Here is a 27,349-nt window from a genome sequence, read left to right as displayed (position 1 = left end):
CAGCAACAATAGACCCACCAGCAACAATCGATTGCCCCCCCCCCCCGCAACAATGGACCACCTACAACAAAACACCCAGCAACAATAGACCTTCTAGCAGCATGCTATAATAGACTGCTCCCTCAACAGTAGATCCCTCCAAGCAACAACTGACCACCACCCCCCCCCCCCCACCCCAGCAACATAAGACCAACTCCAGCAATAATAGATCCCCCACCACCGACAAGAGACCTCCCCAGCAGCAATCGACCCTTCTGCAGAAATAGATCCCCTGCAGCAACAGTAGATCCATCAGCAGCCAGCATCAATAGACACTGTAGCACAACCCAGCACTCCTCTGCATTACATACATTCAGTGGTGAAGGTGCTGGAACTGCGTTCCCCCGCGTTCCCGCTGAATAAAAGCCCTGTGTGTGTGTGTGTGTGTATATATATATATATATATATATATGATCAGGGCTCTCTAATTCCTCCTGTATGAATTGTATTGTAACTGTACCGTCTGCCCTCATGTTGTAAAGTTCTGCGCAAAATGTTGACACTATATAAATCCTGTATAATATATATATATCCTTGTTTACAGGTATCCAATGGTTTTAAATTTGATAATATATATATATATATATAGAGGATGGATAGATATATATATCCATGTATCTACATTTATCGGCGTATAACACGCACTTTTTTCCCCCTAAAATCAGGGGGAAATTGGGGGTGCGTGTTATACGCCGATCCCCCGCCCTTCCTAACCTTTTCTACCGCCATCGGTGGCTTTCAGGTATATTTGGCCTTTCTCTGGTATATTTGCCCATTCTTGGCTATTTTCGGCCAAAATTCAGCTGAAAGCCGCGGAGTGCGGCCAAAAATAGCCAAGAATGGCCGAGTGCGGCCGAAAATAGCCAAGAATGGCCGAGTGAGGCCGAAAATACCCTAAAGCCGCCGAGAACGAGTGCCGCCGAGATACACAGGACATCCGCTCTATATCTCGGCGGCGCCATTTTTAAAATGGCAAGGAGACGAGCCTGCAAGGCTGCAGTGGAAGGCTGCAAATGACACTGACAAGGCTGCATTGATGGGCATTAAAATGTAAGTTTTTTCCTTAACCACTTCTCATCCAGGCCAATTCTGACATTTCTCTCCTACATGTAAAATTCCTAATTTTTTTGCTAGAAAACCCCCAAACATTATATATGTTTTTTAAGCAAAGACCCTAGAGAATACAATGGCGCTCGTTGCAACTTTTTATCTCGCACGATATTTGCGCAGCAATTTTTCAAACACGTTTTTTTCAGAAAAAAAAATGTTTCATGCTAAAAAAAAAAAAAAAAAAAAACTGTAAAGTTAGCCCAATTTTTTTGCATAATGTGAAAGAGGAGGATACGCCGAGTAAATAGATACCCAACATGTCACGCTTCAAAATTGCATGCGCTCGTGGAATGGCGTCTAACTTTGGTATTTAAAAATCCCCATAGGCGACGCTTTAATTTTTTTTACTGGTTACATATTTTGGGTTACAGAGGAGGTCTAGAGCTAGAATTATTGCTCTCGCTCTAACGTTCGCGGCAATACCACACATGTGTGGTTTGAACACCGTTTTCATATGTGGACGGGACTTACGTATGCGTTCGCTTCTGTGTGCGAGCTCACGGGGACAGGGGCGCTTTAATTTTTTATTTTTTTATTGTTAATTTTATTTTTATTTTTTTAGTTTTACACTTAAAAAAAAAAAATTTGATGACTTTTATTCCTATTACAAGGAATGTAAACATCCCTTGTAATAGGAATATGGCACGATCGGACGTATTTACAGTGAGATATGGGGGGGGGGATCAATAAGACCCCATATCTCACCTCTAGGCTGGGAAGAATAAAAAAATAAAAAAAAAAGGATCCTGGCTTCCTAAAATGATCGGCCCTGTTAATTTGAATACCGAGGCCGAGCGTGACGTCATAACATCGCGCCCGGCCTCCGAATGATCATAGAGACTCCGGGGACAATCTAGTCCGCCGCAAATCTCTATGGTTACTTGCTGGGGCCGGTGGATCCTGTGACCGACTCACCGATGGAAACGGTGAGTCGGAAGAAGCACCGGAGGGCGGCGGGAGGGGGGGGGGGGGCGTCTCCTCCCGCCACCTGTAAGAACGATCAAGCAGCGGAACAGCCGCTATGATCGTTCTTATGGTGCAGGGAATCGCCGGCTGAAAACGGCAATATCTGAATGATGTCTGTGGCCTCAGGCATCATTTAGATATAACCACTGAAAGCCCAAGACGTCATATGTAGTAGTGTGGGAACCAAGTGGTTAAACTTCCCTCCTAAAAGTTTTTTTCTTTTAAATTCCCTCCTAAATCAAATGTGACACCATTGGATACCTGTAAATAAGGACACCCTTGTGCTTAGACTCTGTATGACAAATATTCCGTTTTCTAGTTGCTGTCGGCGTTCTGTGATTGGAGGACGCTGATTTATAACTTTTCAGCACATCCAATTACATTCCAGCTCATAAATGTCACACTGACGGACCTTCGGTGAGGGTTGCACAGAAGCCGCACTTGGCGTCGCTCGTAGCGGGGGGGGGGGGGGGCGGTGTGCGCCGACGTGTGACACGTGATCAGCGCTCGGCGGGAGGAACGTGAGACCGCGGCTCTCATTCCCACGTGACCGCGGCAATGACAGTATGCCCCGCGGGGCCCCTTCCACACAAAGTGTACTTTATTCCAGAATGTGGAGCCATGGGTCATTTGTACAGGGCTGTGTTTGTTTTGAATTCATGGCTCGGTGTTTGGTTATAAGCAGAGGTGTCTCATTTTGTCTTGTTTGTTCTCTCTGTTCTCCAGGCAGCCTTCCAGGAGAATGTGGGGAGACAGGTACGGTAACTTTTCTCAGCTATTCCTTTTAACTCCTTGCGACCCGGGCAGCGTGGCATCGCAATGGCATGAAGCGTGGCCCGTTGTCACGTCACACATGGGCTCATGCTGCTACATGCAGAAGGAGATGTCACCAGCACACCAGGGAACTCCATCAAAGGGGCTTTTATTGGCGTGGCTCCGAAACGTCGCTGTTGTTTGCTGCTATTGTCAGTAAAAGCGTTGGGCCCTTTGATGGAGTTCCCTGGGGTACTGGTGACATATCCTTTGCTTTGGGACAATCTGGTGTTCAGCTACTTCAGCCCCCGCTTACTCTACAGCAGGGGGGGTCTCTTACTGGGGCCCCTCCAGCTTTTGCGAAGCTACAAGTCCCATCATGCCTCTGGCTGTCATGCTTGTGGCTGTCAGAATCTTGCTATTCCTCATGGGACTTGTAGTTCTGCAACAGCTGGAGGTCCGCTAATTGCATATCCCTGCACTAGGGGGATGAGAAATGCAAAGCATGGTCGTTTTGCCAAGAGTAGTAATTTGGGTTGACGCGTTTCGCTGAGATATCCGCTTCCTCAGGACCTTCTATCTCGTATACAGATGAACATTGGTGTAATTTCTAGGATCAAAAATACACATATGAGTTTCATATCAATGTGTAGAAATAACAAATATTATCAAAAATTGATATCTGAAATATAAACTATATCCCCAAGGAGGGAGAAGAGAGGAGGAAAAAAAGGGTGGGGGGAGGTGGGAGAATTGAATATGGTAAATAAGTCATTAATTGCCCCCCTTAGTACCCCTGCTCAGCAGATCACCAGCTCTTTAGTACCCCTGCTCAGCAGATCTCCAGCTCATTAGTACCACTGCTCAGCAGATCTCCAGTGCATTAGTACCCCTGCTCAGCAGATCTCCAGTGCATTAGTACCCCTGCTCAGCAGATCTCCAGTGCATTAGTACCCCTGCTCAGCAGATCTCCAGTGCATTAGTACCCCTGCTCAGCAGACCGCCAGCTCATTAGTACCCCTGCTCTGCAGATCTCCAGTTCATTAGCACCATTGCTCAGCAGATCTCCAGTGCATTAGTACCCCTGCTCAGCAGATCTCCAGTGCATTAGTACCCCTGCTCTGCAGATCGCCAGCTCATTAGTACCACTGCTCAGCAGATCTCCAGTTCATTAGCACCATTGCTCAGCAGATCTCCAGTGCATTAGTACCCCTGCTCAGCAGATCGCCAGCTCATTAGTACCCCTGCTCAGCAGATCACCAGCTCATTAGTACCCCTGTTCAGCAGATTGCCAGCTCATTAGTACCCCTGTTCAGCAGATTGCCAGCTCATTAGTAACCCTGCTCAGCAGATTGCCAGCTCATTAGTAACCCTGCTCAGCAGATTGTCAGCTCATTAGTAACCCTGCTCAGCAGATTGCCAGCTCATTAGTACCCCTGCTCAGCAGATTGTCAGCTCATTAGTACCCCTGCTCAGCAGATTGCCAGCTCATTAGTACCCCTGCTCAGCAGATTGCCAGCTCATTAGTACCCCTGCTCAGCAGATTGCCAGCTCATTAGTACCCCTGCTCAGCAGATTGCCAGCTCATTAGTACCCCTGCTCAGCAGATTGCCAGCTCATTAGTACCCCTGCTCAGCAGATTGCCAGCTCATTAGTACCCCTGCTCAGCAGATTGCCAGCTCATTAGTACCCCTGCTCAGCAGATCTCCATCTCATTAGTACCCCTGCTCAGCAGATCCCCAGCTCATTAGTACCCCTGCTCAGCAGATCCCCAGCTCATTAGTACCCCTGCTCAGCAGATCGCCAGCTCATTGGTACCCCTGCTCAGCAGATCGCCAGCTCATTGGTACCCCTGCTCAGCAGATCGCCAGCTCATTAGTACCCCTGCTCAGCAGATCGCCAGCTCTTTAGTACCCCTGCTCAGAAGATCCGTGAATGGTAACCAATCGGATTATAACTTCAGCAAGTTCAGTTAAACTTCAAAAAAAAAAAACTGGAACTGGTTTATATCCAGAGCTGCACCAGATATTTTAATCTCCAGCTTTAATAAATACCCCGATCCCCCCCCCCCCCGCCCGTGTGCCAACAGGTAGGCTTCTATGGCAGCAGAAATCCGGTTAATCTGGGCAAAGTTTCTTTTTTTTTTTTCTTTTATTTATGTTTTTAGATGTCCCACAGAATGGGAATGAACTTGCTCCTGTCCAACCGCCCCTCTTTATCTGTAGTTTGTGTCGTTTACACTGAACGTTTAGATAAAGAATTATCTTCTGTGAAGATGGAAAGCACCAGGAAATTTTGTAATATTTTCTTCTATGTTCATAGGGTACTTTTCCTCACGGGATCGACGTCTTGACCATAGCAGACTATTTTGCCGTTGGAAATCGAGTCAGTTGCTTCCTCAACATCAGGTAATGTGGACTCCATGGCCGCTTCTCGCAGACCCGGCCTCTATAAATGGCTGGAGCTGCTGGTAGAATCAATGTGGGCTGAGGGTGCTTGAAGCCCGTTATACCCGACTCTGCAGAGGTTGATTTGAAGGGTCAAAGAAACCGGTGAATGTTGGTTGAATAGTGACAGTATTCCGTCAGATGAAGTCGCTGTGTATTCAGACAACTGCAGATATTGGCTGTCTGAATACTGTAGCCGAGGGGGAGGATTCCTCCATCGGTGGGCTGAATGATGTTTTTCTATGGGTAACCCTATATGACTGGCGACTGGTGTTTTTTGTTTTTTTTGGGGGGGGTCAAACAAGGCACCCGCTGCCACCTGCCCCCATACCTCCCCAGTCAGTCGGGTCAATCCTAGCGCTTCCCTCTGGGGGTCAGGCAGCGGCTTCTTGTGCGTCTCCTCGCGAAGGCTGTGTGTCTCCTCCCTCCTCCTTCTAGGCGGCCAATAGGATTGCCTGTCCTTTCAGCCAATTGTGGGACGGGTCCCAAGACCCCTGATTGGCCAGGATGAGAATCAGTATATTTATTTATTTATTTCAATATTTATTAGCTATTGTCACAACTGGGTGGGCTCATTTTTTTAAACCAATTAGAGCCTCATGCTCTATTCACGTGCTTAAAAAACCTCCCAAAAAAACCCCATTGGAATCCATGTGTCCGGTGCCCCGCATGTAGATTAGGGAGCCGGACGCATGGATATGGGGGGCGCCCCTAATAGATGGGCCCATACTGCCCTATATAGTTCACTATGTTACCTCATAATACACATGGGGACAAATTATATTTAAAAAAAAAGTAATTGTCTTAAAGCTCCACCCCCATTTTGAAATTTGCCCCTACTTGTAAATCATTGCTTTGAAATACCGTATTGGATTTTTTTTTCTCTAGTCTAATTACCTTGTTTGTAAAGGGTAATTGCTCCGTTTCCGGGGTACCTCGCCGCGTACGTCATTTCCGTATTTCCATATGAGTTTCCTCAATCCCAGGAGTCAATGGGCATTCTCCACTGGTGGCATTGTGTTATTTTCAAACAGGAAATGGCGCAATGCAAGGCAACCATGAGAGTGCCACAATTTGTAGTGCATGCGCAAGATCTGGAGGTGCATGCTGGGTATCCAGCAGCGCTTGTATCCTGGAATAAGATACCAGTGGGCTTCACTTGTCCACACAGAAGATGGAGGAGCGCAAGGAAGGGAACAGCAAGGTTAGTTAAAAATAAATAAGGACATATAGAAAACCAACTATGTATACAGTTTGGTAATAAATTGGATACAAACATCACGGAGGGGGGAGTCTTAAAAAATAAAAATAAAAAAAAATAATCCAGCTGGAGCTTTAAAGGAGTTGTAAAGGCAGAAGGTGCATTCTGTGCATTAAAGCGGATTTCCGCCAAATTTTTAATTTTTTTTAAAGTCAGCAGCTACAAATATTGCAGGCTTTCACACTGGAGACAATGGTGCAGCAGTTTGAGGGCGGATTGCAGGCGCTATTTCTAACGCTATAGCGCCTGCAAAACGCCCTCGGTGTGAAAGGGGTCTTAAAATATGGACACTTACCTGTCCTCACCCGAAGCTGATCTGTGCCTCGGCTCTCGGGTGGAGGCGCCAATATCTTCGGTAAGAGAATCAGGAAGGAATCAGCCTGGTTCCCTAGTGCGCATGCGCGAGTTGCGCTGCGCGTCCTCGCTGGTCCCTGCTGTCTTGTGGGAGATACGTGTGTCTCCCAGAAGACATGGGGGGGGGGGGGTCGGAGGAGGGGCCCCGCCAGCTGTTGCAGAACTAAAAGTCCCATCATGCCTCTGGGAGTCATTGTAACTGCCAGCCTTGGAATGCCTCATGGGAAATGTAGTTCCACAGCAGCTGGAGGGCCCCCAGGTTGGCCTCCTCCTGCTATAGAGGGATGTGCTTTGTCCATATTTCATGTCTGATGTTTACAACCACTTTATTGAAGAGTAGACCTTGTAGACCTCCCAAAATGTTTTGGCCAAGATTACAGGAGGAAACAAATACTATGGTCTTATAACAAAAATAGTTTGGTGCTCCATTCTTCTTTCATTTTGGTAAAAAAAAAAAAAAGTTGACAAGGGTTCTAACCCTTCCATAACCCAACCAAAAGTTTCACTTGGATCCTCCTTCACAGACGCTGATGCTGGTGTCATTTTGCTTTCTACAAACAATATTTATTGATGAATCTCTTTCGCTTGTTGTTTTTAGCGTATTTGTCGCTGGTTTCCCAGAATACACGGCACCAATGATCGATCACCTAGTGAAAATGAAGATCAACCACTGGGACGGGTGAGTTCACAGGCTCTTGAAGCTCATGAATTAAATCTATAAAACCACAAATGAATGTGACCGTGTCAGTGGCTTGAAAAAAAAATTTGAACGGCCCTTTCTCTGCAGTAGAAGAGATTTTATACCCACCTCTCCGGTGGTCCATGTCTCCCGTCTCCCGTCTGTGCTCCTTTCACAGCCTGCGTCAGTCTCTTTGACATTCATCGCTTCTGGGATAGGCAGATACCTTTGTCCTATGATTGGGGAGATACTCGGGGATATTAAAGTTTTACATTTTTACTTTTCTAAAATATTAAGGGTGCGCCAACTAAATATTGAACCCTATGGACCAAGACTGGGATGCCACTACAGTTCATGTGCGTGTACAGGCAGTCGTCCCAATACTTTTGGTAATATAGTGTATGTCTGTTGACACACACACATAGTGGATCTTGTCCCGGGCCGCTGCTCCCTCAATGGCTCATGCTGCTCCCACCGTGTCCAGTGAGGAGGGAGAGAGGGAAGCACCTCTGTGCACAGTGCTGGACCAAGATCGGGCTCGGGTAAGTATTTTTGGATTTCCGGAGGGTGGATTTCGGGAGGGGGGGCAGAGCTGCACTTAAAAGTTTTTGTACCTTTTTAATGAAAAAGAATGCATGAAGGTAAAACACCTGTAGCCTTTAAAACTACTTTAAGCCGGCCATAGAAGGATCGGAGTTCAGCAAGGACCATCTTAAGGTGGATCATTCTAACTGAATAAGTAGAATTGAAGTGAAAGCCTTTACTGGTATCTCTAGGTAGTGGTTGATGGTGTTTACTACACAAATAAACTGTTATTTTTCCTGGTTATCCAACGTTTTAGTATATTTTAAAGATTTGACTTCAAGAAGCAGTGTTTGGCTGGAGCAGACTGGGAGGCGTGGGATACGACCCCTGGGGCAGTATTGATGCCCCGAGCGTTGTATTGTTTGCACGCATGGACTGTTTATAGTAACCTGTGCTGTGCTCTGACATGTTAGGCCGTGCTGTCCGGGCTGTGACCGCACCCTCGGGGATCACTGTTTGTGTCTCCAGTCTGCTGGTCAGCTTCAAAGGTCAGTGTGGCGCTTCTGTGATCAGCTTGTCCCTCTGTCATCATCGTCATCATCATCCTCATCATCGTCGTGGCCACTGGATGTGAGCCGGAAACAAATGGCTTTAGATTTATGTGGCCTTTCCTGAATCCATTCTGCAGAGCTGATATAAATAAATAAAACTCATTAGGATGCATGTATGATTTAAAGTGGAACCTTCAGTCATTTTTTCCTCTTTCCATCTATTAAATCTTCTGCCCTTGTTTTTGTTTTAACTTTGGATAATAATAGATTTTTTCTGCCAGTAAATCCCTTATACAGCCCACTTCCTGTTTATTGTCTGGTCATTGGCCCTTACGACATCATGCACAGCTCTCTTTCTTTCTCACTCTTATGAGAATTTGCCAGGAAGGGAGGGGGATGAGACATGAGAGGGTCAATGAGAGCTGCAGAGCTGGAGGTTTCTTCTGACACCCGGATGGGAGCCCACCAGACTCCTGGCCTCTGGATAGAGGTTCTCCTGACACCCCAATAAGAGCCCACCAGACTCCTAGGTAGGCTCTGGATAGAGGTTCTCCTGACACCCTGATAGGAGCCCACCTGATTCATGAGACCTTCTGTCTCCTGGCTGGGGCATCTCTGCCCCCTGGGTGAGACCTCGTGTCTCTTGATTCCTGGCTGGCGCCCCTCTGAATCCTGGGTAAGACCTCATGTCTCTTGATTCCTGGCTGGCGCCCCTCTGACCCCTAGGTGGGACCTCATGTCTCTTGATTCCTGGCTGGCGCCACTCTGACCCCTAGGTGGGACCTCATGTCTCTTGATTCCTGGCTGGCACCCCTCTGACCCCTGGGTGAGACCTCATGTCTCTTGATTCCTGGCTGGTGCCCCTCTGACCCCTAGGTGGGACCTCATGTCTCTTGATTCCTGGCTGGCACCCCTCTGACCCCTAGGTGGGACCTCATGTCTCTTGATTCCTGGCTGGTGCCCCTCTGACCCCTAGGTGGGACCTCATGTCTCTTTATTCGTGGGTGGCTACCCTTTGACCCCTGGGTGGGACCTCATGTCTCTCTTGATTCCTGGCTGGCGCCCCTCTGACCCCTGGATGAGACCTCATGTCTCTTGATTCGTGGGTGGCGCCCCTCTGACCCCTGGATGAGACCTCATGTCTCTTGATTCCTGGCTGGCGCCCCTCTGACCCCTGGATGAGACCTCATGTCTCTTGATTCCTGGCTGGCGCCCCTCTGACCCCTGGGTGGGACCTCATGTCTCTTGATTCCTCGCTGGCACCCCCCTGACCCCTGGGTAAAACCTCATGTCTCTAATATGGGAGCTGTCTCCAAACTGGGAACTCTGAGCTATCCTCAGGCTTGAGAATAGCATGACCCTGCACAGCTGTGTACTCACAGGATTGAAGGTTTTGTCATGCCCAAGAACCTTCAATCTCCAGGCCCCAATACAGGAATACCTAAAACAGAGCTTACTCCACTCAGAAACAAAAATCTCTGATTCCAGTCCGGAACGCTGGGCTGTGGAGGGGGCAGGAGTGGCCGACTCAGGCTCTCAGTGGCTCGCTGAGAGGCTGAGCCGGGTGACGGTCCAGGCTTGTGGGTGGATCCAGACTTCATTGTGGCGATCTTACCCGAGCCTCGACAGGCTCTGCGATGTCAGCCAACAGCAGGCTTCAGCCCGTTGTCTGCTGAAAACCGGTCACAGGAGTGCGTTCAGACAGTGCATTCCTGTGATCAGCAGAAGAAGTACAGCCAAACAAGCTTTCCCCGTACTTCTCCTTCAAGCCTTAATGTCAACCCTGTGTCATTTTCCCCTAGATTTTCCCAGTGGCAGGGTCTCGCACTGTCACAAACGATAAATCGATCTCACACCTGTCCAAAGCTTTTGCAGTTGGCTGCCCGGAAATTCGAGGCACAGGGGGCTGCAAATGCACTGTTCACCTGTTTAATAGGTTTTGCTGAATGAAAGGCAGCCTGATTTGCATATAATTATGATGCTAGTTTGCTTAATAAATGCCCCCCCCCAACAATATCTTGTGTGGCTACTTGTCTAATGAGCTTGCACTTACCCCCCCGTGTCCTCTTGTACTGTAAGGCCTGTAGACGTCCTTTATAATCAGTGACATGAATCAATTGTCACGCAGTGAATACGACCCGCAGGCCTGGCTCTGGTTACAGTACAGCGTCCCGGACACTGCAGCCACTCACCTGTGAAAAATAACCAAAACCAGATAAACAGGTGTAACAGAAAATACCACAAATCTCAGGGGAAGAATAATACTGCCACCAGCAACATTCTTGTCGTGTATACAATATCTGCAGAAAGAGAATGAAATAAGCCTGCAGGTCATACAAGGTTACACAAGAACTGCACTTACTTTTATAGTAATATACCTATCTATGTAATAATAATGTGTTGTGACACCAGAAAATCATAAATAACCACGGCGAGAATTCTGGGGGATGTCTGAGAGTCTCTGAACACGGAATACAGAGAATCGAGTATTAAAGGAGAAGTATGGGGAAAGCTCCTTTAGCTGTACTTCCCCTATGGATCACAGTAACACAGTTCGTTCTGCACTCCTGTCACCCGTTGTCAGCTGAAGCCCGCTGTCGTAGCCGGTCCAGGCTCGGGCAAGATCGCGACAATGAATTCTGGATCCGCCCACATGCCTGGACCGGCACACGGCTTAGGCGCTCCCTGAGAGCCTGAGCCAGCCCCTCCCACCCCCCTCCACAGCCCAGCGCTCCGCTGGGGACGGGCAGAGCAGAGAGCCCGTGACTGACAGCCAGGGAGCACTGAGAACCGAGCGATCGGCAGTGTTTGATCGCTCGGTTCTCAGTGTTAGAGCCGGCGGGGGACAGATGCGGCATCTACCTAGGTAAGTAGGATTCTTGAAAAAAAACAACAACATACTTCTCTTTTTAATGTCATCTGATACGGATCATAATAAATTTTGTCAGCATTTTACCACATGGGATATACAATCAGAATAAATCATAATGGTGTCAGAGGGTTTGTTACACTTTAGTGTTGAATAAAGTATAAACACTCTTGGAACAAAATCCTTTTGCTGCTCTAACAACGTAGAACCGGGTTTGACACTCAGTATTGTACTATGCTGTGAATAGAACTGTACACCAGTGCATTTTTTGTTGGTATACTGGCCCCTGCGTTGGCACAGCAGTCCAGTTTTTCACATTAAAGGCTCCACCGATGGGCACTGATAGGCTGCACTAATGGGCACTGTTAAAGCGGTTGTATCCCTTGCTTTATTATTTTTACCTACAGGTAAACCTATAATAAGGCTTACTAGTAGGTAAAAAGAATATCTCCTAAACCTGCACGGTTTAGGAGATATTGACCCTGCACGCAGCCGCTGACGTCAGCGGTGCATGTGCTCTGCAGGCCCGGTGTATCCTGCCAGAATGGAGGGCTTCCACGCATATGCTGTGGCCACTCACAGTGCTGGAGCCAGCGATCCTGGAAGAAATGCTGAGGTAACATGTTGGCTCCCTCAGCGGTGACTGGGCACGCTGCGGGAGCTTTGTTCTAAGGTTAGTATTTTATAATGCTATTGTCTTTCAGGCCTTTTTTTTTTTTGCAGTTTACTGCTGCTTTAAGGCTGTACTGATGGGCACTGTTGAGGCTGTACTGATGGGCACTGTTGAGGCAGTACTGATGGGCACTGTTGAGGCAGTACTGATGGGCACTGTTGAGGCTGTACTGATGGGCACTGTTGAGGCAGTACTGATGGGCACTGTTGAGGCAGTACTGATGGGCACTGTTGAGGCAGTACTGATGGGCACTGTTGAGGCAGTACTGATGGGCACTGTTGAGGCAGTACTGATGGGCACTGTTGAGGCAGTACTGATGGGCACTGTTGAGGCAGTACTGATGGGCACTGTTGAGGCAGTACTGATGGGCACTGTTGAGGCAGTACTGATGGGCACTGTTGAGGCAGTACTGATGGGCACTGTTGAGGCTGTACTGATGGGCACTGTTGAGGCTGTACTGATGGTCACTGTTGAGGCTGTACTGATGGTCACTGTTGAGGCAGTACTGATGGGCACTGTTGAGGCTGTACTGATGGGGGCACTGTTGAGGCTGTACTGATGGGGGCACTGTTGAGGCTGTACTGATGGGGGCACTGTTGAGGCTGTACTGATGGGGGCACTGTTGAGGCTGTACTGATGGGGGCACTGTTGAGGCTGTACTGATGGGGGCACTGTTGAGGCTGTACTGATGGGGGCACTGTTGAGGCTGTACTGATGGGGACACTGTTGAGGCTGTACTGATGGGGGCACTGTTGAGGCTGTACTGATGGGGGCACTGATAGGCTGCACTGATGGGGGCACTGATAGGGGGCACTGATAGGCTGCACTGATGGGGGCACTGATGGGCACTGTTGAGGCTGCACTGATGGGCACTGTTGAGGCTGCACTGATGGGCACTGTTGAGGCTGCACTGATGGGCACTGTTGAGGCTGCACTGTTGAGGCTGCACTGATGGGCACTGTTGAGGCTGTACTGATGGGCACTGTTGAGGCTGTACTGATGGGCACTGTTGAGGCTGTACTGATGGGCACTGTTGAGGCTGTACTGATGGGCACTGTTGAGGCTGTACTGATGGGCACTGTTGAGGCTGTACTGATGGGCACTGTTGAGGCTGTACTGATGGGCACTGATGGGCTGAAATGATGGGCACTGATGGGCTGCACTGATGGGGCTGCACAGATGATCAGGGACCTGATTCAGTGTGAATGTACTGAGAGCCTTGCCGGTTATCACCTCATTTCCTCAGACAAGACACAGCACATGAGCAAAACACTGCTGATTAACGATGAGCTCAGGCGTGTGCAGAGCCCGTCAGGAAGTCGGCACAGCGTCAATCACAGTGAGACGTTTCTCGATCTCTGCACCCACGGATCGGGTAAATGTCTCACTGCCTGCGATTAGCGCTGTGCAGTGCCGACTTCCTGGCGGGCTCTACACGTGCGGATTGCGCACGAGCCTGAGCTCATCCTTACTGCTGATAAGCGGCGGGTCTGTTTGCATTTGATCTGCAGTGATTGGCCCTTTACTGCGATCTGTGATCGGCTGCATCCAAAGGACACAGCAGTCACCGAATGCGCTTGATGTGCCCCTCAAGGGGTGGGGTTCTGTGTTGGACGTCTATGCGCCCCCTCTTCAGAACTAGAGAGCCGCGTTGTAGCCGTCTTTCGGTTATAACGCGGTACTAAAGTGGTTAAAAAGTTTTCAAATGTTCTTACCCAGCCTTTCTCAACCTTTTTACCCCAGGGGAACCCTTAAAATTATTTTCAGGTCTCAAGGAACCAATGATGAAACCCATTCATTGGGGGTCAGTGATAACAATGCCCCTTACTCTGGTGGTCAATGAGAAGAATGCCCTTTTTACAGTGGTGGTAATAATGGCCCCCTTACAGAGAGCTATAAAGATCATTGGTGTCATACCGCTGGCTCCTCCAAGTGGCATTGGCTCAGATCTATGTAGGCACCATCAAACGGGGGTAAATCAGCCACAGCTCAAGGAACCCCTAGCCACCTCTGAAGGAACCCATCTCCACTCATTGTCATTGGGTGCCCGTTGGAAAGAATTTCCATCATCAGCTCTATCCCTGAGAAATTAAAGTGGAGGGCCACCCTAAAATAAAAAAATTGCATTAATATTCTAAAAAAAATAAAAAAATGTTTTAACTTACCTGAAACCGCTGTTGCTAGGCAGTCTTCCTAATCTGCCTCTTCCTATTCCGCGGCGCTTCCTCCTCTTCGGCGAGCGGCCCCGTTGCCTTCTGGGGCATGTGTGTCCCCCCAGAAAACAACGGGGGGCCATTCACCAAGCGCCACGCGACTCGCACATGCGCAGTAGGAAACGAGCAGCGAAGCCGCAATACTCCACTGCCTGTTTCCCTTAGGATGGCGGCGCCGACAGCCGATCCGATGGACAGATCGGCCTCGGGCAGCCGACATCGCGGGCTCGCTGGACAGGTAAGTGTCTTTAGTAAAAGTCAGCAGCTACAGTGCTTGTAGCTGCTGACTTTAAAAAAAAAAAATCGCCACTGGAACACTGGAAACTATACCCTAAAAATGATGACCTAATAAACCATTGTGATTGGTCCTGGAGGATCTTATTGGACGGCACGACCTCACAGTAAAGCTTTTCCCCGTTCCTCGCGTTCTTTATTATTATTTTTTTTTTTTTTTTAGCCCATTTGATGTTGTGGATAGAAGGCTCCTCTGATCTCTGCCTCCTCTAATACACAATAGCCGCTTTTATCCCATCCCTCTGACATCATATATTTTGCCTTTTTGTGGCAGTTATTAACTCACACCTAGGTTCCCGAGCGCCGTTCCTTCATCCTAAAACCCCAATAAAACCGCGCACTTTGACTCCCATCCGACACCTGTTACCTTCCTCCTCAGCCGAGCGCCATTGTTTATTGTTTTCATCAATTCGCTTTAATGATCCAAGTCGTTCTGGAGCGACATTACACCCCGTCATTGCCTAAATCTGAGCCGCTTTTGTCTTCAAAGACTTTAATTGTGTTCAGCTTCTTCCGTAGAAACTATAATAAAATGTTTCCTTTTGCTGGGCTGGTTTAGGCGATTTTCATATTTATATTTCATATTGCTGTTTTATACAAAAAAAAATAAAAAAACTGTTGTGATAATGCTTATAATTGTTTTCATTTTTATCACAGTCGAGAAATATAAGTGCAAAAACGGAGGGGAATTTTGGGACTTTAAATGAAGCACAAGTATGTGCCTCCATCCCGCTAATCGGTACGTAATAGAGGAAGTTTGGGACTTTAAAATGAAGCACTTGGATAATGGAGGTAGGTTTTAACCATATTAAAAAAAAAAAAAAATTTTTTTATTGATTGTTCAGTAACAGATCATAAAAAATAATAAAGATCAAATTCATAATGTATATAGGCGTAAGTACAGTAGAAGCATGATATATAGTATTCACATATAGCAGCACATAGTAGTAATAAATAAAATAATTGGGTAGTATGGCATGGTAGTGCCTATGACAGCAAAACCGACATCAGCAAGTACATCCACATAATAGATATGCATCCACTAGATGTAAAACAAAAATAAATTTAGTATATAGTTAAAAAAAGTAAATTCATAATAAAATAAATATAGTTCCGTATAAAATATAGCTGGGACATCATTTCAAAAGCTCGACGCGTTTCGTGGGTGTCTCCCCACTCATCAGGAGCTGATGCGACCAAAAAATTCCTATGGAATAGAATAAAAAATAATATAATATACTAACCATATAAATAAAAATAAATTAATGGGGATTTAATGCGTGTAAATGGTTAGCCAGGGCAGACTCACCAATCCGGATGGAAAGTGCATTGTGCGGCAGTGGGCGTAGGGTGGGCCATGGGCATATCTATTATGTGGATGTACTTGCTGATGTCGGTTTTGCTGTCATAGGCACTACCATGCCATACTACCCAATTATTTTATTTATTACTACTATGTGCTGCTATATGTGAATACTATATATCATGCTTCTACTGTACTTACGCCTATATACATTATGAATTTGATCTTTATTATTTTTTATGATCTGTTACTGAACAATCAATAAAAATTTTTTTTTTTTTTTTAATATGGTTAAAACCTAACTCCATTATCCAAGTGCTTCATTTTCAAGTCCCAAACTTCCTCTATTACGTACCGAGAAATATAAGTGAATATAAAGCCAAGGCCAACATTTTAGAAAATTACACAAATATTAACCACTTAAAGTGGTGTTGCCACCAAAAAAAAAAAAAAATAGTTTAAAATTCTTAAAAAAAAAAATAAAAAAAAAAATAATTGGAATTTTTTTTTTTTTTTACTCACCTCTAAATACCTGTTGCTAGGGGGTCCCTCGTAGTCTGCCTTCTTCCTTGCCCGGGCTGGTGACATCACTTCCCCTCGCGCCGCGCAGTCACCTGGGACCTGTCAGGTGTCCCAGATGACTGTGCGGCGTATCACTGCGCCCTGCACCGCTCGCACATGCGCAGTGGGGGTGCCCGGCTGTAAAGCCACAGCCGGGTGCCCACAGTACGAATGACGGTGCCGCGAGCGGAGTGGGTAAAGAGGGGGGCTTCGTTCCCCCGCATCGCTGGACCCTGGGCCAGGTAAGTGTCCGATTATTAAAAGTCAGCATCCCCCGCATCGCTGGACTCTGGGACAGGTAAGTGTCTGATTATTAAAAGTCAGCATCCCCCGCATCGCTGGACCCTGGGACAAGTAAGTGTCCGATTATTAAAAGTCAGCATCCCCCGCATCGCTGGACCCTGGGACAAGTAAGTGTCCAATTATTAAAAGTCAGTATCCCCCGCATCGCTGGACCCTGGGACAGGTAAGTGTTCGATTATTAAAAGTCAGCAGCTGCAGCATTTGTAGCTGCTGACTTTTAATTTTTTTTTTTTTTTAGGGGGCACCCCACTTTAAGGACTAGGCTTTTTTATTTTTTATTTTTTTTTGAGATTTTGGTGTTTAAAACATTTTTTTTTTTTTTGCTAGAAAATTACTTAGAACCCCCCAAACATTATATATATATATATATATATATATATATATATATATTTTTTTTTATCTAACGCCCTAGAGAATAAATTGGCGGTTATTGCAATACTTTCTGTCGCACCGTATTTGCGCAATCGGTCTTACAAGCGCACTTTTTTTGGAAAAAATTCACTTTTTTGGAATAAAAAAAAAAATAAGACAACAGAAAAGTTAGCCCAATTTTTTTTATTTTTTTATTTTGTGAAAGATAATGTTACGCCAAGTAAATTGATACCCAACCCAATGTCACGCTTCAAAATGTTGCGCCCGCTCGTGGAATGGCGTCAAACTTTTACCCTTAAAAACCTCCATAGGCGACGTTTAAAAAAATTCTACAGGTTGTATGTTTTGCGTTACAGAGGAGGTCTAGGGCTAGAATTATTGCTCTCGCTCTAACGTATGCGGCGATACCTCACGTGTGTGGTTTGACCACCGTTTTCATATGCGGGCGCTGCTCACCTTTACCTGTCCAGCTTTACTCTACTAATTTTACCCTAAATACACTTTATTTATGAAGAGTATATTGGGGGGGGGGGGGAAACAAAATGTATTAAACAAATCTGTTTTCTCTGCAGTGTCATGCGAGAGCTTTCCACAAAGACCCTTCACAACCTAACTCCGATCGCCCCCGAATACATGACCAGAACCGGTAAGTCCTCATTTATATGGCTGAAGATTTAATAGATTATTTTTGTTAAAGTGATACTAAATACACCCTGCGCCATGCACCTTGTCCCATCCATTTCTGTATATGGATGACGGCACTCTAATTATTTTAATAAACAAAACAAAAAAGTACCTGAATAAATTGAATGTTATTTAAAAAAATTACCTTTCCTTTTCCGATCTGCAGCCACTGTAATTTTCTGTAAAATGTAATATGACCACCTGGAGGCGCTCTGTACACACATGATATACAGAACACCCCCCAGAAATGCAATATGGCCACCTGGAGGCACTCTGTACACACATGGTATACGGAACACCCCCCAGAAATGCAATATGACCACCTGGAGGCGCTCTGTACACACATGGTATACGGAACGCCCCCTGGAGGCGCTCTGTACACACATGGTATACGGATCGCCCCCTGGAGGCGCTCTGTACACACGTGGTATACGGAGCGCCCCCTGGAGACGCTCTGTACACACATGGTATACGGAGCGCCCCCTGGAGACGCTCTGTACACACATGGTATACGGAGCGCCCCCTGGAGGCACTCTGTACACACATGGTATACGGAGCGCCCCCTGGAGACGCTCTGTACACACATGGTATACGGAGCGCCCCCTGGAGGCGCTCTGTAGACGGTATACGGAACACCCCCCAGAAATGCAATATGGCCACCTGGAGGCGCTCTGTACACAGATGGTATACAGAACACCCCCCCCCCCCCCAGAGATGCAATATGGCCACCTGGAGGCGCTCTGTACACACATGGTATACGGAGCGCCCCCTGGAGGCGCTCTGTACACAGATGGTATATGGAACGCCCCCTGGAGGCGCTCTGTACACAGATGGTATATGGAACGCCCCCTGGAGGCGCTCTGTACACAGAGGGTATACGGAACACCCCCCCCCCAGAAATGCAATATGGCCACCTAGAGGCGCTCTGTACACACATGGTATATGGAACACCCCCAGAAATGCAACATGGCCACCTGGAGGTGCTCTGTACACACATGGTATACAGAACACCCCCCCCCCCCCCCCCATAAATGTAATTTTCTACTTGTGTTGATTGGCTCTCTGATTTTCCCAGAAGTCTGCACGAAGATACAAGTGAGATGTTGGGCATCTCCTGCAACAAAAATTTAATTTTTTTTTTTTTTTTTTTGGTGAGATACTCTCAAAGAGAAATCACATCTAAAGGGATGCCGACCCTGTCAGTTTCCTCATTAGAACCCTGCGGGTGCAGCAGCTGATTGATAATTATAAAATCACTCCCATTTACATTCACTTTGCGCAGACAAACAAACCGCTATTTCTTCAGAGTAACAAAAGGTAGAAATCAAAATCAAAGTTTGTTAAAATCCCTGCAATGTACAGTTTCATTGCGGGCCGTATCAACATTATAGTTGTCCTCAAAAGGCCAGTTGTATCTTTAATACTAGATGTTGTAAGCACCCCATCCCCCCCCATTTTAGATAAGATGTCAAAAGTCCCCCACCCTCTCTTACATCACAGCGCATCCTCCTTACCTTGTATGGCTGCAGGGATAGAAGCTGGAGGCAGGGTCTGGAGGAGAACCAGAAAAGGGCTGAATGCTGAGGCCAGGGGAGGCAGAAACAATGGGGTGCTGCAGCTGCACAGAGGTAAAGGAAGAGTTCTGTCCTCCTCTCTGCTTCCGACTGCTGAGATGGGGGGGGAGGGGCAGAGACAAGTCTTTTCACGACTGCTCGGAGAAGCGCAGGATCTGGTGGAGGAGTTGTGTCCTCTGCTGCTGCTGACTGCTGAGACGCATCCTAGAGCAGGGGTCTCAAACTGCACTGTTGCAAAACTACAAGTCCCATGAGACATTGCAAGGCTGACAGTTACAAGCGTAACTCCCATAGGCAGAGGCATGATGGGACTTGTAGTTCCACAACAGCTGGAGGGCCGCCAGTTTGAGACTCCTGCCTTAGAGGGTACACCTTCCAATCTGTATATGATTTATGAGAGTAACATTATGGAAGAGGCATGTAAAATTTAAGAAATAACTTTGGAAGTTCCTCCTGGAAAGGCTTGGCGGTGTTACGAGCCACAGAAAGCTGTTCCTGCATGTCCCTCTGTCCCTCTGTCCCTCCTCATTTGTCCCTCATGTTGGTCTGATCTCTATAGTTGTATATAAAATGCACTGATCTATCAAGACGTGTGATAAATCTTTCATCCGATTTTTAAATTGCTGCCTTTGTAAATTTCAGAAGCCAGTATAAGGGAATAGTAGGGGGCAAAACACTTTGTGGGTTTAACTAATCATATTTTTTTGTAGAATTCTCCTTTTAGGGGGCGTGGCAGGGGGTGTGTCCTATGCCCACATACTTTTGCCAATAGGTGTCCTTCGTTCCCATCTCCAAAAAGGTTTGGCGTTATGCAGAAGGTACAATCAATGATGTGACATTTTGTATTGCAGTGCTGCCACAGCTCCTCCCTTTGGCGACTGGCACGGATTTGCACACACGCCATGGCGCCATCTTGGCCTGTGCTGAAATCACCCATGCACTTTATAAGCTGGCGGTTCAGAGCAACAGGTAACAGAATTTTACATTTTCATCTTTCTACTGTTTTTGTATTTCCTGATCTTCAGATGGACATACCATGTGTGGCCAACTCATCCATGACCACATGGCCAAAATGACACAGACCGTCCCCTCCAACTGATTGAATAGAGAGGTTTCCAGTGAAGGGTATAAAGACATGGTGTGGCCAGCTGGGTGTGGAGGAACTTGACTGTCCTGCACAGATCCCTGACCCCAACTTGAGTGTCCTGGACAGAGCCCTGACCCCAACTTGAGTGTCCTGGACAGAGCCCTGACCCCAACTTGAGTGTCCTGGACAGAGCCCTGACCCCAACTTGAGTGTCCTGGACAGAGCCCTGACCCCAACTTGAGTGTCCTGGACAGAGCCCTGACCCCAACTTGAGTGTCCTGCACAGAGCCCTGAGCCCAACTTGAGTGTCCTGTACAGAGCCCTGAGCCCAACTTGAGTGTCCTGTACAGAGCCCTGACCCCAACTTGAGTGTCCTGCACAGAGCCCTGACCCCAACTTGAGTGTCCTGCACAGAGCCCTGACCCCAACTTGAGTGTCCTGCACAGAGCCCTGACCCCAACTTGAGAGTCCTGCACAGAGCCCTGACCCCAACTTGAGAGTCCTGCACAGAGCCCTGACCCCAACTTGAGTGTCCTGCACAGAGCCCTGACCCCAACTTGAGTGTCCTGCACAGAGCCCTGACCCCAACTTGAGTGTCCTGCACAGAGCCCTGACCCCAACTTGAGTGTCCTGCACAGAGCCCTGACCCCAACTTGAGTGTCCTGCACAGAGCCCTGACCCCAACTTGAGTGTCCTGCACAGAGCCCTGACCCCAACTTGAGTGTCCTGCACAGAGCCCTGACCCCAACTTGAGTGTCCTGCACAGAGCCCTGACCCCAACTTGAGTGTCCTGCACAGAGCCCTGACCCCAACTTGAGTGTCCTGCACAGAGCCCTGACCCCAACTTGAGAGTCCTGCACAGAGCCCTGACCCCAACTTGAGTGTCCTGCACAGAGCCCTGACCCCAACTTGAGTGTCCTGCACAGAGCCCTGACCACAACTTGAGTGTCCTGCACAGAGCCCTGACCCCAACTTGAGTGTCCTGCACAGAGCCCTGACCCCAACTTGAGTGTCCTGCACAGAGCCCTGACCCCAACTTGAGTGTCCTGCACAGAGCCCTGACCCCAACTTGAGTGTCCTGCACAGAGCCCTGACCCCAACTTGAGTGTCCTGCACAGAGCCCTGACCCCAACTTGAGTGTCCTGCACAGAGCCCTGACCCCAACTTGAGTGTCCTGCACAGAGCCCTGACCCCAACTTGAGTGTCCTGCACAGAGCCCTGACCCCAACTTGAGTGTCCTGCACAGAGCCCTGACCCCAACTTGAGTGTCCTGCACAGAGCCCTGACCCCAACTTGAGTGTCCTGCACAGAGCCCTGACCCCAACTTGAGTGTCCTGCACAGAGCCCTGACCCCAACTTGAGTGTCCTGCACAGAGCCCTGACCCCAACTTGAGTGTCCTGCACAGAGCCCTGACCCCAACTTGAGTGTCCTGCACAGAGCCCTGACCCCAACTTGAGTGTCCTGCACAGAGCCCTGACCCCAACTTAAGTGTCCTGCACAGAGCCCTGACCCCAACTTAAGTGTCCTGCACAGAGCCCTGACCCCAACCCTACTGAACATTTTTGGGATGAATTGGAGACCTAATGTCTCTCCAGGTCTTTTCCGATCCAACATCTGTACCTGACCTCACAAATGCTCTATTGGCTGAGCGGGCAAGTAAGTTAAATTCTTTCTAAAGCTGGCCAGTAGGGTTGGGGGTCAGGGCTCTATACAGGTCACTTGAGTTTCTCCAAAATCATCAAGACATAGTTTGACCAGTTTGCTAAGAAGGAACTCGAGTGCACAGAGCCCTGACCTCAACCCTACTGAATACTTTTGGGATAAATTAGAAGGCTCAATGCGAGTCGGAGCTTCTCGTCTAACATCACAAATGGGCACAGAGTTCCGACAGACACCTCCCAACATTTTATGGAGAGCCTTCTCCGTAGAGTGGAGGTTGTTATAACCACAGAGGGGGGTCAACTCCAGAATAATGTCCATGGTTTTGAAATGGGATGTCCAACAAGCTCATATGCAGTAGGTCTGATGGTTTAGTCCATAAACTTTTGGTACTGTGCTTTATGTTTTTAACTTAACCATCTGCCAACCGCTCAAGGCAAATATACTGTGAGCCAGTGGCAGATGCAAGTACAATCCCGTACCTGTACGTCGGGCCTTTTTTTCCTCTGGTTTTGGGTTCGCCCCCTTCCGACCCATGCTGTGATTGTACACAGCGTGAGCTTGGCAGCAGATTTCAGCCAAAGATTTTGGCTGAAATCAGCTGATCGGCTGTGTCCAATCACACACAGGGTTCTGTGTTTACAAACACACAGAGCTCTGCGAGCAGCAATCTGGCCGTTTCTTTTCTCTGAAAATCAGGGAGAAAAAAAACAGCCTAATAGTAAAGTAAAAGCAGAACATATTACACATCATCAGGCACACAGTTAACCCCTCGATTGCCATAGATGTTAACCCCTTCCCGGCCAGTGTCATTAGTACAGTGTCAGTCATTATCACTGTATAAGACCCCTTTCACACTGGGGCTTTTTTCAGGCGCTTTAGCGTTAAAAAAAGCGCCTGTAAAGCGCTTGAAAGAAGCCTCATCTGTTGAATGTAAAAGCCCAAGTGCTAGAAGAGCCCTTTCACATTGCCAACACCCGAAAAACGCTTGTAAAGCACCGCTTAAACCAGCGGTGCTTTTACTAGCATTTTTCGAGCGCTAGTTGGGTGCTTTTAACCCCCTGTTAGTGGCCAAATAAAGGGTTAAAAGCGTCCCCAAAGCGCCGCTGCCAAAATCGCTTTGCAGGCGCTTTTCAGGTTTTTTGCAGGCGCTTCCCATTGATTTCAATGGGAAGGGGCGCTTTAGGAGAGGTGTATTCACCGCACCAAAGAAGCTGCTTGCAGGAATTGTTTTGATGCTCTGCCAGCTCAGCGCCTCAGTGTGAAAGCACTCAGGTTTTTTACATCGGAATTGCAGTTGAGGCTTCTTTCAGGCACTTATTTTAACGCTAAAGCGCCAGAAAAACACCTGAAAAAACGCCCCAGTGTGAAAGGGGTCTAAAGGATGCTTTCACACCTGAGCGTTTAAAGCTCATAAAATGCCTGGAAAAAACCCCAACAAGCAAAATCCCATTCATTTCAATGGCACCTGTTCGCATCTGAGCGTTAAAGTACTGCAGTGCCAAATAGCAAAAAATGGCCTGGACATGAATGGGGGTAAAACCTTCCAGAGGTCAAGTGATTAAAGGACAGACACATCAGTAAGTATTCAGTGTTTCATCTGGTTTTCTGTCGATTCTTTTGTTCTACTATTGGCTTGTATTGTCTCCTATTATCAATTATTAAAAAAGAAAAATAGAAGATTTGTCCTTGATATGTGAAATGAAATGATACATTTATGACTGCATGGTCTAAATGTAAGGCTCGGTTCACACAGGGGCGACTTGTCCAGGCGACTTCGCCGCCTGACAAGTCGCGCTCCGTTCTGTACTATGGAACCGTTCTAATAGGAGCGACTCAAGTCGCTCCGACTTAGAAAAAAGGTTCCTGTACTACTTTTGGGGCGACTTCAGGCGACTTGCATTGACTTCTATAGAGAAGTCATTTTGCAAGTCGCCGCTGAAGTCGTTTGCAGGTCGCGTCTGTGAGTCGCGCTGCCAGTCGTGCCGCCCCTGTGTGAACCGAGCCTAACACCGGCTGGAGTAAACTCTAATCAAGGTGTTTGTAGACCTGCATGCGCCCGTAGTTCATGCTTCATAGGCTGACATAAGGGGCTAAACCAGACTGTGGATTTCTCAGCATAAAAATGTTGCTTTCCTTTCATTTCACACATTTTTGATGCATGACTTGAATGTGCTGCTTATCCTCATTGCCTGGGCTCTAATGTGTCTCTGGATTCTCTTCATGCACTAGATCCAACAATAGAACTAATATTTATCAATTCCTAATATCGTTTGCAGAACAGTAGCGGATTACCTGGATGAAGAGACTCTGCAAAGTTTAATGGCGATTCATCAGAAGGTGAGTGATTGTTCATATTTGGGAGGGGGGGGGGGTCTCTCGGTTGCATAGAATGCAAAAAGGGAAAAAAACCTTGTGCCTTTAAAATTACAACCACTTTACTTCATAAAGCCTTTTGTATGCATCCCCCCCCCCCAGAACCCCTTATACTTACCTGAGATCAATCTCGATCCAGCAAGGTGCACGAGAACAGAGATTTGCTCTGCTGTCTCCCTCATTGAGTCAACAGCCAGTGGAATAGAGAAAGAGACGGCACCCTCTAAGTGCAGCAATAAAGTTGCTCAAATTTATTAAAAATGGTTAAAAAACACTCACATTAAATTAGTGGTGTACAGGCACATCAGGGATGTAATGTTTCATCCGTATGTCCATGGGGGCGACTCGCAGGGCTGTAAGGCAAGGTTTCAGGCATCTGACTTTTTGACGGATGGTTGGTGTTTTGGTCTATTCCATGTATTTCCTCGGAATGGTCAGAGCAGTCAGGGTAGTGCTGGTAGCTGTGGTGCCTTTGGTCCGATGTTCAAGGAGTCGGTGTCCTCAGGAGACGGGCTGGGCAAAGCGGCGCTTCGGAGCATGCATGCTCCTTCATCAGGCTTTAGGTAATGTGTGTGTGATGGAGGCCAATTTAAAGGGTAAGTGGGAGGGGCAAAAGAGGCGGGTGGTAATAGAGCTACATTATATTGGATAAATGGGATCATACAGTGAATTAATGTGGTAACCGTGTGGATTAAAAAACAGCAGAGCGTGCAGGCAGGTGTGTCAGACACCCCGAGATGCGGCGTGTCTACAGCAGTGGCGCGCCGAGTGAAGGGGGGTTGTCATGGAGACGGGTTATGCGCACTGGCCGGCGGGGATTCCCTGTGCGGCGTGTGCGTCATTATGTGACGTGGAAGAAAGGGGAGAGGGTTGTCATGGAAGCAGAGCATGCGCAGTAGCGGGAGAACGAGTGAGACCGACGGCCAGTGATGAGGGAGCAGGAGGCAGGATCGAGCTTTCTGTGTCAATAGACGCAGACAGCGAGGTTTAGAAATGAGCCTGGACGAGTGCCCCATAGCAAGTGGCTTGCTATAGGACACTCTGGGGGGGGTGGTGGAGGAGGTAAGAGCGCAGATGGGAGACCCAAGAAGAGGAGGATTCGGATTGTTCAAAACCAAGTATGTATGTTTTTATTATTCTAAAGAAGAAAAAAATTACATTTTAGAATCACTTTAAGCCTTTGTGTTGCCAGAGGCAACCGCTGACGACTACAGGCAGGTTAGATGCTAAAATGGGGTAGGTCCGTAAACAGGTAGCCACGGAAAACAAGATATAGTAGCTGAGTCAGCTGACTGATCACCAGATCAGACATAGGGAGAGTCCAGGTTCCAGACAGGTAAACAGAACAATGACTGACAATACCAGAGATGATCGGGAGAAGTACAGACAGAGTAATTATAAGCTCAGTTAAAAAAATGCACAGGAATAATCCAAGGCGTGAACTGTCAGACAGAAGTCGCAGACTAAGGACCTCTAACCCATGGCATGGGCAAACCAAAAGAGCCATTGATCAGGTGCGGGCTTGAAGCCTCATCCTGGGGTCACACGTGTCTGGTGAGTATTCTAGGTCCATTTGCATACACAATATATTACCAAAAGTATTGAGACGCCTGCCTTTACACGCACATGAATTCTAATGCCGTCTTAGTCTGTAGGGTTCAATATTGAGTTGGCCCACCCTTTGCATCTATAACAGCTTCAACTCTTCTGGGAAGGCGATCCACAAGGTTTAGGAGTGTGTCTGACAATGTTTGACCATACCTCCCAGAAGAGCATTTATGAGGTAAGGCACTAATGTTGGACGAGAAGTCCTGGCTTACAGTCTCCGCTCTCATTCATCCCATAGGTGTTTTATTGGGTCAAGTTCCTCCACTCCAAACTTAGTCATCCATGTCTTCATGGACCTTGCTTTGTGCACTGGTGCCCAGTCATGTTGGAACAGGAATGGGCCATCCCCAAACTGTTCCCACAAAGTTGGGAGCACGAAATTGTCCAAAATGTCTTGGTATGCCGACGTCTTAAAAGTTCCCTTCACTGGAACCAAGGGACGAAGCCCAACTCCTGAAAAACAACCCCACACTATAATCCTCCCTCTACCAAATGATTTGGACCAGTGCGCAAAGCGCGGTCCATAAAGACATGGATGAGCGAGTTTGGGGTGGAGGAACTTGACTGGCCTGCACAAAGTCCCGACCTCAGCCCAGTAGAACACCTTTTGGATGAATTAGAGCGGTGACTGCGAGTCAGACCTTCTTGTCCAACATAAGTGCCTGACCCCACAAAGGCGCTTATGGAAGAACGGTCAAACATTCCCATAGACACCCTCCTAAACCTTCTACTGGACAACCTTCTGTTTTGCTTGCGTCTATTTAGCAAGGTTACTTTGCGGTATAAGCAAGGAAGCTCAGACCTCTGCAGTGTACAAATGTGCTTTTACTAAATAAAAATGCTTTACATACAAAACTATTACAAATATAGTACAATACTGACAGATATATCAAGCAAGATGCCTAGCAAATAAGCAAAAACTATGGTCTGTAACAGTTGAAATAGGCTTAAAAGTTACTTAACTTCGGGTTACTGTGTGTTCGTGATCTCCATTGACAACGAGGACTCAGGCTTCTTAAGCAGTTGCTGGAGATCGGGCGAAAGCGTCTTTAGGTATCTTCTTACATACCATACATACATATTTTTT

General features: G+C 47.5%; 1 protein-coding gene across 1 annotated transcript in view; it reads left to right on the top strand.

The window, feature by feature from the left end:
- TBCD (tubulin folding cofactor D) overlaps positions 1-27,349 on the top strand; it is a gene marked incomplete at its 5' end in the record, with an annotated part of 179,065 nt that overhangs the window by 121,462 nt on the left and 30,254 nt on the right. The window contains 6 exon segments of the mRNA XM_077458631.1: positions 2,842-2,871; positions 5,191-5,276; positions 7,529-7,609; positions 17,846-17,919; positions 20,383-20,500; positions 24,558-24,618. Coding sequence (XP_077314757.1) covers positions 2,842-2,871; positions 5,191-5,276; positions 7,529-7,609; positions 17,846-17,919; positions 20,383-20,500; positions 24,558-24,618 — 450 coding nt within the window.

This window comes from Lithobates pipiens, unplaced genomic scaffold (assembly GCF_037356315.1).
Source record: "Lithobates pipiens isolate NorthernLeopardFrog02 unplaced genomic scaffold, aLitPip1_a1.2 Scaffold_28, whole genome shotgun sequence".
Taxonomy (NCBI): Eukaryota; Metazoa; Chordata; class Amphibia; order Anura; family Ranidae; genus Lithobates; species Lithobates pipiens.
This window is presented reverse-complemented; position numbering and strand designations above follow the sequence as displayed.